Below are 10,393 nucleotides of genomic sequence, written 5' to 3' on the forward strand. Positions count from 1 at the left end.
GTCACTAAGTCCGGCAAACTTTAACAAAGTGGACCAAAAAAGCAAATTTTGTGCCATTTTTGATGAAAAAAGTTTGAATTTTGAAAATTTTATCAAAAGTTTTAGCCAAAAAAAACTTCAATGAAAAATTCAGCAAGGGTTTTTTTTCTCTAATGGTAACAACAACACTCTGCCGTTAAAAATTTTAACTTATTTTGAATTATATTAGCGATATTTTGCCAAATTTTAGCAAAATTTACTGAAAATGTGAACAAAAACGGTCGAATGTTCACAAAACTTTAAACCTCTTTAAACTCCCTGTAAAACACGAAAATCGAAAAAATCTTTTTTATTCCGTATTCTACGCCGGACGGGCTTTTTAATGATACCACTTACAATTCTTTACGATGAATATATCGGTCGGCCAAAATTGACTGAACAAAAAAAAACCCAGTTGAGTATATAGTTCCTCCCTCCCCACTAAAGTGGGGGTCAGAACGACTATGTGCACCTTCATTATTTTTATTGTTGTGTTTAACTTTCCACACTGTGGACTATAGTTCGGTAGTTGATTCACTGACAGTGAACCTAGGAATCTACTTGTGCTGTCTAGGATAATACAGATACCCAGGATGCCCCCCCGGAAATTCTTACTGGCAATACAAAACTGCTGAAATTGGACCCACAATTAGGACTGATAATAAGAGGGGTTTGAAAACTTTCCAGACTTCAGGTAGCTAGCAGAGACCAAATACGGTGAGCAACAACGAGAGCATCATTAAACCACTGTCTGTTTAATAAAATGTGTTCCCTACGCACTAAAATTTCTTCATCAGTAAGCATAAATGCAGGCAAAGTTTAACTGCACCAAATTGGGCCTCCCTAAAGTCTGTCTTTAAGTTGTATCTCAACTTCTCAACAGCATACGAACCAGAAGATGTTAACAATGAGATCAAGCAGTTCAAAGCAATATTAAAACCCGGTTTTTGATCAAAATCTACTCATCTATTCAGCTCCATCTTCTATAACTATCTTTTACCCATCATCGTTTTTTAGCCAATCATTTCGTTCTAACGGGAGATTTGAACTTATGTTTGACATCCTTCTTAATTTTCATTATTTTTTATAAAGAAGGCTGCTGATCAATTTATTTTTTTTAAAAAACTAAAGCCAGCTAACTATTGCAAAATAGTTGAATACTAGGATACAAACCTGCAATGTTTTAAAAACTTTTGGGGAGCAGATTTCATACCAGGATTTTTGGGGAAGGGGAGGGGTAATTTTTTCAAAAGGCTTAACTGATTAAAAGCTTTTTTGTTCTTTCTTGTTGCACATATTGCAACTTCACTCATACCCAAAAACGTACTTTTGTGTAATTGACTTTCCAAAAAATCTGATAAAATTTAGTCAACCAGTTACCAATTCAACCCTTAGCTCAAAATTGAAGGTATCTATGTCAAAATTTCAGGATATATTTGCACAAATATGTGAACTACTGTTTGAACGAGAAGCTGAATATTTTGTGTTGAAGAATGCAGTTTTTAAATTTTCCTATTTAATAACTTAGATCAAAAAAGGTGGTCGAAGTAGTTGACCGTTTTTCTTCGAATCATCAATCTTTGAAGTTCAAATTTTTTTATTAAAAAATTATATGTTATGGCTACATTTTTTGAAGTTCATCTGTTAATTTGATTGCCCACTTATGCAAGAATTTGGGACTTGAATAGCCAATTAGAAACCGGCTTTACTTTAATCAGAGGAAATCATTCGATGTAATAAATATACAAGCACTAAATATTTAAGTAATGAAAACTATACTTTTAAGGAAACCAACTTCAACATAAACGGAAGAAACTTCAAACAACTTTCAAAGCATTAGCTCAATTCTCCTTGTATAATTTAATCATCCACTTTGTTGAATGCGTATTTTTCTACATTTGGCATAATTTAAAAAACCTTAAACGGATAGTTTTAATGGTCGTATAAAATGATTGGAAGAGATCTGAAGAAAGTCTTACGATAACTGGATTTCCTCTGGATATTGATCCTTGAGTATGGACATGAAAGAAACCACCTGCGTGGTGATGATACTTATTTTTAAACTCAGACATCAATAGTCCTTTAGGTGCGTTGCTTCAAAAAAGGAGGCGTGCCCTTGTGAACAAATGTCACGCTCAATTTCACAACATATCACAGTTCAGCTGTAACCGGCAATAAATTCACCTGGAATTATGCGCACGTGAACAAATATAAATACGAATCTATCGGAAAAACAATGTGAATATTCCGCCTTTTGAAGATCAAGGTCGCCATGTGTCTGTTTAATTCAGGGGTGCCTTTCTGACGGGCAATTTTTACGGCTGGTTCTTTTTGGCATAAATTATAAGCAGACCATTACGGACAATAAAAGGCGATATTTTATCTCATATTTTGGGTTGTAAAATGAAGGTTCTATTCAGCTTGGGTTGCCTTTGAGGTGAAATTGAGGTCTTTCAAAAAATAGGATGGGACGAATCAAGTGCTGTCATAAACTCAAGTCCGTTTATAATGTCGCATTCAGGCAATCAGTCGTCTTTTAAGGCTGGTCACATTCGTAACAAACGTACAGTAATCACAGAACCCTAGAATGAGGATTTATTTTTTCCATTATTTGTTTTCATCCAGTTTTAATTCAATGACTATATCAGTTGTGCCAGTTTTTGTATTTTAATTGTGCTGTCACGCAACTAGTCTCGACGGCCAGAAGACGTAAATGATTTTGTTTGGTTTCTGATTTAGCGTTTTGAACAATTTGATACTATTTATCTTCTAAAAGTAAAGTGGTTTTTGAGATACTCCTTGTTTATTGTTCTTTTGTTTCTGGGTTGTCCTCAATAAGAACTTTTCTCGTCAGTAAAAAAAACCTGTTTTAGATTGAGGGGCACTCCAGCAAAATTGAAAATAAAAAAAAGGAAACATTAATTATAAAGAGTGAAAAAGGAAACTTTGAAAATAAAAATAGAGAAATTACTTAACGCACTTAATATGAATTTCTCTCTAAAAACGGAATAAGTGCTGCAAAATCTTTTTTCCTTTAGTTCAAAGGCTCCTTCAACAAATTAATGCATTCGAATTTTAGGTGCATAGCGGATTGAAATAAAGGTCTAAATTAGCAAATAAACAAAATAGAGGAGCTCTCCGTACAAATCCGAACAACTCTTTCAGTAAGCGGAATTAGAAGTAGCCATTATTCAAATTTCCAAGACTTGTGTTAGCAATTTTTAGTTCTGCACAAATGCATAACCAGTTCTGGCCTTTTAATGGTACCACTCATGTATTTTTACGTCAAATATATCGATCGGTCAAAATTGCAACAATTGAACAAAAAACAATTGAGCATTTAGCTACCCCCCTCCCCCCCCCCCCCCCCCAAGAGAGGTCGGGACAATCATTTCCTGCAGCAGAACTTAAACGCCTTAAAAACTCAGAGCCCACGAAATGAAGCAAAGGGCTCCTTTCAGAGCTTAAGTTTTAAAAGTTAAATACATTAATTTCGATGAAACATTAACTTACTCATTTTCTCAAAGCAAACATTTTTCCAAACACTATTCAGTAATATTGGCGTCAATTGCATGAGAGTTCTGCTAAAAAGATGTTTATTGTGAGATATTTGGGCAACTGTTTCAATGTCATAAACAATTAAGAACGAACAACGCCAAATATCAGGTGATTTATTAGATAGAGACTTTCCTACTTAGAGCTAAATAGTGGAAATGAAAATGGAGTCCAAATGACAGGACCAAACTTGATTGCTCGGAATTCCTGTTCACATTAGGCTACAGTTAGACCCATATAGGTTTAGACCCCAAAACACCAATGATAAGATTTTGGATCCTTAATAAAAACGATATGAATAGAAAGTAGCTTGTTCAAAGTTGGCCTTGACAAGCAGTCGTTAGTCTCGATTAGGCAGACCTTCAGTAGTATTATCGCTCGTAATTCATGAAAGCACCGCATACTTGCGAATTAGAGTGAAATGATATTGGTATACCCAAGAAACTTATTGTTTCTTTATATGATTAGGCTTTCAATTTCACTCCGAGCAGTATCACGACTAATCCAAACCGCATTCAGAAAATTTTCTGTGAAATGTAAAGTAGTTATCCAATGTACCTCCAGTTCATATTTCTTAGTAGTTTCTTGATCATCTTTACTGGAGTTCAATTCGAATCAAGGGAATTCATGAAACAGATATACGGCACAGACAACAGTCAACGAATAATAGAGAAGCTTTGTTGTCTGTTTTGCCTCACTGTATTTTCTCAATGTACCTTAAGTTCATTTTTTTTAATTGTTCAGTCATTTTTTGATCATTTTTACTGGACTCACAAGGGAATCAAGGAAGTTCATAAAAAAACATAATGCACAGCGTAAAAAACTGAAAATAATTTTTTTGTTGTTTTGCCTCATGTTGTTACTAAAAAGCCAGCAAAAATATTGAACAACAAAATTGTTGGAAACTAAACGGAGGAAAATATGATTAAAGTGAAAAATGTTATTTCTTTTGGTTCAGTTTGCTTCTCAGAAAAGATTAACAAAAGGTAACTATAAACAAGAGTTACTTTTTAATGAAAAAAATTTTGTAATATGGAAGGTTAATCATATCACTTAACAAAAAAAAATGAAATTTAGTCCAGGTGTGAACCATAAAATTGCTCCAAAAACATAAGAATTGCGGTAAATGCGGTGAATTGTTAAAAGACGTGTGGTAGATTAATGAGATGGATGCAGTGAAAGCAACTACACTGCTCCAAATTGAAATTTTGACAAAAAAATTCACTGTATTCCGGAATATAAGACTTTTGCGGTGGATATTTATTTCAACTCAATTTATAGCAATTCCTAAAATTTTTCCAATTAAGACCTCGACTCAAGAATCACAAAAAAATTTTTGCTGCAAGTTTCCAAAAATTACTGAGAGCACGAGGAAAGAAAATTGAATTGAGATGGCGCCTAGTATGCAGGTTATAATTTGCAATAACAGAATAGCAAGTATTCAATCCGTGATAATAAACATACTCCAAGCGACATAAAATTGATCTTCAAAATATTACAAAAATTGCGCAATCTCAATTTCCCTTTTTGATTAAAGGAAAGCGGAACCCGGAAATCAGCAAATTGAGCCCCAAATACCGACATCTAAAAAGTACGTTTTACAGAAACCTGAAAGAGTTCTTTCATTTATTGACGCGCGCGAAGCTCATTGATGCAAGTTGGAACATCTAGGCGGCCAATCCCAATATTGTTTAATGAAATCTGATTAGAACTGATGCCTTTGTCTGACGATTATCTTTATTTCGGGGGGGGGGGGGGCTCAAAATTTAAAGAACAAAACGGCAGGCTGAGATAGAGTATCATGACAGGATCTCTTCTGTATCGGTCCCCAGTGTTTTCAAGCCCCCTTTCAAATTCTGTGTTGTTTTATAGCACGCTTCTATGTAAAAATATGACACGTTCGAGAGGGGGTGGGGGGGGGGGGGTTGGCCGGGAAGGGGATGGGCAGGGGAGGTAACAAAAATAACTTGAGTGGTTTAGTGGAGTGAGCTTTAGCATTTTAATCATTAGCTAACTATAAACTAAAGTTATTTTTTAAAATTTTCTAATGTAATATCGAAGTTTAATCATATCACTTAACCAAAAATTGAAATCCAGTGAAAGTGTGATCCCTAAAATTGTTCGAAAAATATAAGATTTGCGGTAAATACGGTGAATTGTTATAAGACGTGTGATGAAAGCAGATTAATTAGGTGGATCCGGTGAAAAGAAGTTCACTGCACCAAATTGCAACTATAACAAAATTTCACCGTTTTCAGGAATGTTAAACTTTTGCGGCGATTTTTTTTTCATCTTAATTTACAGCAACTCTTAAAATTTTTCTATTTAAGATCTCGACCCAAGAATCATAAAAGAAAGTTTTTAAAGAACGTTTTTAAAAGAGCATGATGAAAGAAATATGATAATAACTGGTGCCTAGTAAGCAAGGTTATGTTTTGCAACTACAAAACAACAAGTAATCAAACTATGATAATAAATATACTCCAAGCAACATAAAAATGTTCTTCAAAGCGCTACGAAAGTTTGTGCAATCTCAATTTCCCTATTTGATTAAAGGAAAGCGGAACCCGGAAATTGGCAAATTGGGCACCAATTAGCGACATCTAAAAATATTTTTTACCGAACCCTGAAAGAGTTCATTTATTCATTGACGCGTGCGAGACTCAGTGATGCGAGTCCTAACATCTAGGCGGCCAATTTCAAAGATTTGTGATCCAACCTGACCACAACTGATGTCTTTGATTATTGGGGGGGGGTCAAAATTGACAGAACAAAAATCTTCAGGCTAAGATAGAGTTTCAGGATCTATTCTGTATCGTTCCCCAGTGTTTTTAAGCCCCCCCCACCCCATTTTCAAATTATGTGTTGTTATATAGCACGCTACTATGTGAAAATATGGCACGTGCCCCGGGGGCGTGCGCCTATGAGGGTGGGGGGGGGGGGGGGCAGGGGGAGTTAACAACAGATAGCATGGCCACATCAAGCTCAAAATTAGGTGATTTACTGGAGTGAGCATTAGCACTTTGTAATCATCGTGAACACTTGAACTTTCTAAGAGCAGGTGATCAAACTATGACACTGAAAACAATTCACTGATATCCAAGATCATAAAGTGTGTTCACCGGACTAAGCATGTTCACGAGCTGAAAATCGCCAATTGATCAAAGGAAAGTAGGAAAGTGGAAATTGAACTGGGTAAATTGAGAGCCAACTACCGATATGCAAGAGTATTTTTTTTAACCAAACCCTGCCCTGGGAAGGATTCCAATCAATCATCGAGGCGAGACTGAATGATGTGAGCAGATTGAGATGAGGGGAGTTTCAGATTTCTTTGAATAGGGTTAATAGGGGTCGCATTTTCAGTCTATAGATGAAACAAAGTAAGGCATTGTGTTTGGAGCTCATGATGAAAAACAATATTTCTCAAAAACTGCCAGTAGAACGGTTGCATTCTCACCCGGTGAAATATGACGAAGAACAATTACTGATAATATAACACATTTAGTTATAAGCGGAGTTTTTAATTGTCTTCTAAAATTTGTCACGTAGCTTGCCAATTTATAGACAGTTTTTTGACAGTTTACAAGGGTAATGCGAAAATATTAAAGATACTTATAAAAAAAATATGGTTTCATGAGGAAAACATGCCACGCAATGGGAATAGATAAAAAGAAGAGAGTGGGTTAAAAAATTAGGTCAGAGATAAAGGCCGAAGTCTTCACGCTCAACGTGTCAATGATCTTGAAATATTAACAAAAAACTCCATGTTTAATTTCTAACTATGATGTTCTTATTTCAAATATTTGATGGTGAAAAATTGGTGAACTCAATACAAATATTATAACAAATACTGTTGAAATTACAAATACAAAGTTTTGCTAGCAGCATGTTTATCGAACACATGCTCTTAATTGTCATATTTGAGGACTAATAAATACAGAACGTATAAAGAACCACTTTACTTATTTGAGGAACTCTATTCCAAGATTGTTCTAAAGATTTTACCCTGTAAATTTTGTGCTTATATTGACCAAACATGGAAATTTGGTCATTTGATTGGTACAATCGGACACATCATTTCAATGCATTCATTGGGTTTTGGTTCTTTGAAGGACTTTTGTGCGTCGCCCTGTTGTCATATTCCATAAACAATCAGTGTTGTTACAGTAAGATGTTTGTTCATGCCTGGACTGAGACATGGTGACGCAAGACATGTTAATGTATTGAGAATACATTTCGCATCTTTCCTCTTACTTTTCACTTTTTCCAAACCAGAGCCCAAAACATTCATCCACTTGAGAGGGTTACCCGTAGATAGAAAGGACATTAAGTCGAAAACAGTAAATTCGCGACAGTAAAATAAAGAATTAAAACTCTCATCTTTTAGGCAGGAACGAAACTGCTATTTTAAGCAATAAACTAGCACTCTTGACGATGATAGAGCATTTGACCATGACTTCCGGGCCATAACCTGGGATACTTTTAATATGGACCTACCGAACCCGAATATCTTATTACAAAAAACGAACTAAATTAAGTTTCAGGATCTTTCGTCACTCTCCTCCCCTTTTTTGCAAAAAAATGGACTTATTAATAATGATATTGAGCATAGCAATAAAAAAGGGAGCGGACTGGTAGGTATACTAATAGTCCACCAGGCAACGAAGATTCGAACATTTCACTAGGCAGCTCAAGATTGTTGAAAAGATTTGAATTTAGATTTCGATTTACTGTCTTTCGATCTACAGTTCTAGCTCGAATGAAGAAACCAACAGTAAGAGCAGCAGTCAAATTGAAATGGGAAAAAGGTCGCGCCTTAAGTGAAATGTTTTATTGCTTCCGCATCATTCTCAAGAGGGAGCAGCCAAAGACTCCATGTCTCAATTGGAGACCTGTCTGGGAAAAGGAGCTTAGGGAGAAATATACAAATTGGAAATTTATAATTTTCCAATTTGAGCTTCTACTCTTTGCAGAGTCTTCAAAGGAGCAGTTATAACACTTATTACCAAACTCAATAACTAGAAGAGTTATGCATTATTTCTCATCTGTTTGTGTGTTTGTGTGCTTTGTTTACCTGTCTTTGTTTGTTGGTGGGGTGGCTGTGTGTTTTTGTTCAGGTGTGCTGTGTTTGTGTTTGTTTGTGTCTGTTTGAAAGCGGAGTGGTTTCAGGTGTGACAAATGTCACTTGAGATGAGACTTAAGTGGTTCTTTTGATGGCGATATGAAGACAAGTCTATTCTTTGTGGTGCATACAATTAGTCTCTTTCATAAACTCGTCTCAACTGAGAACGAAGTAGTCCTTAAAATCTCATTACTCCAGCTGTCACAGCTTTTTGCTCCCAATGTCTGTGAAACTCAACTTAATACATTTAGAAAAAAATATTAAGAAAGGTTTAAGGAGTAACTTTTCGCCAGATCGTATTTGAGACACAATAAAAAGCACGAGATGCATATATTATGTAAATTTACTTGGCGATTTTAGAAATTGATTCAAATAGTTGACATGATGCTTACGTAATCACATGTGTACTGTATCAACCAATTATTCGTTGCAAGATATCACGACTTGAACATCAGCTGCACTTAACATTTGGGGACTGCAAAACAAAGTGGAAATTAGCCTTTAATGGTGACTTGATAGCGTTTTTTACCGCTACCAAATCCCTCCAAATTTCCTCATTTTCAAAGCTCTGAGGACCAATCTTTTTGTGGTCAGCTGTCAGAGCCACCCCCCCCCCCCCAACTTTTCCTCTTTTGTAACTTCCGGCCAAATTGCATACCAGGCGGTTTTTTAGAAACAACACACGATGGTAGCGGGAACAAGTTTCACCCCATATCCAAGCAAAAAAAGCTGATATTTAAAAAAAAATTTAGCAGCCCAAAAACTAATTGGAATCATTTTTGAAAGAATTTTAACCTCTAACAGCTACTTCGAGTTAATCTGCGTCCCCCAAAAAATGCACGTTTTAAAAATAGTTTAAATTTTCATTAAAACTTTTAAAACTTAAATTTTGCAAAAGCAAGAAACCTTAAGCTAGGATAACAATTTTTTGTCAAGCCATAGAGTAGTAAACCATTTATTTGTCATTTTTTGAAAAAGAAAAATAAAAGGGAAAATGAATTTTGAAAAACAATTCTGTGCCTAATATTGCTAGGCCCACTGCTGAGCAATTGGTTCTGTGCATTTGGCAGATAATGTATCAGAATAAGGTTCTTTCTAACAATATCTTCGGTTTTTTAATTTAAGGAAAAGTGACAAGGAAAAATGTCCAACTACGGACCGTAAAAAGCTTAACAAGATCTTAGTACGGTTTTCGTCTAAGACTTATACGGTGCCGTACTAAGGCCTTACCAAGTTTTCCAAGTTCAGGAACGAAAACCGAAATCTATCCTAGAATTTTGCAATCTTTTTGTTGTTTGACAATAATGATGAGGTCAGTCAAGAACAGAATAAATGGAACATTTTTGTTCAAATTCGATATTGATGAGATGAACTTGCCTGCTGATCAAAAGGGAAGTACCACACATCCATAATGCACACTATCTCTGCTTTGAAAGGCTTCAGCACCTAAACCACATCAACAACCCTCATCAACTTCATTGCCCAATTTCTGCAGTCACTACCAGTTCTATAAGTGAAACTAGAAGACAGTAAGCTTACAGTAAGTACTATAACGTTGCAACGATAACAAACGTTTCAAATGTCAAAGAACAAATTTGAAGCATGCATAATATATCAGCATTTAGATGTTCACTAGCATGTCTGGAGTAAAAAAAGCTGGGCTCTATTTATATCATCTGCTGAAAAAAGAATTCATTA

The 10,393-nt window shown here is 35.4% G+C and overlaps 1 protein-coding gene across 4 annotated transcripts in view; it reads right to left on the minus strand.

Annotated features, from left to right (window-relative positions):
- LOC142335219 (neuronal acetylcholine receptor subunit alpha-9-like) overlaps nt 1-10,393 on the minus strand; it is a 133,570-nt gene that overhangs the window by 25,014 nt on the left and 98,163 nt on the right. For all 4 annotated transcript variants that reach the window (XM_075383614.1, XM_075383613.1, XM_075383615.1 and 1 more), the window contains one exon: nt 10,073-10,141. In XM_075383614.1, coding sequence (XP_075239729.1) covers nt 10,073-10,141 — 69 coding nt within the window. The remainder of the gene's footprint in view (nt 1-10,072; nt 10,142-10,393) is intronic.

This window comes from Convolutriloba macropyga, chromosome 2 (genome assembly GCF_964194025.1).
Source record: "Convolutriloba macropyga chromosome 2, txConMacr16.3, whole genome shotgun sequence".
NCBI lineage: Eukaryota > Metazoa > Xenacoelomorpha > Acoela > Convolutidae > Convolutriloba > Convolutriloba macropyga.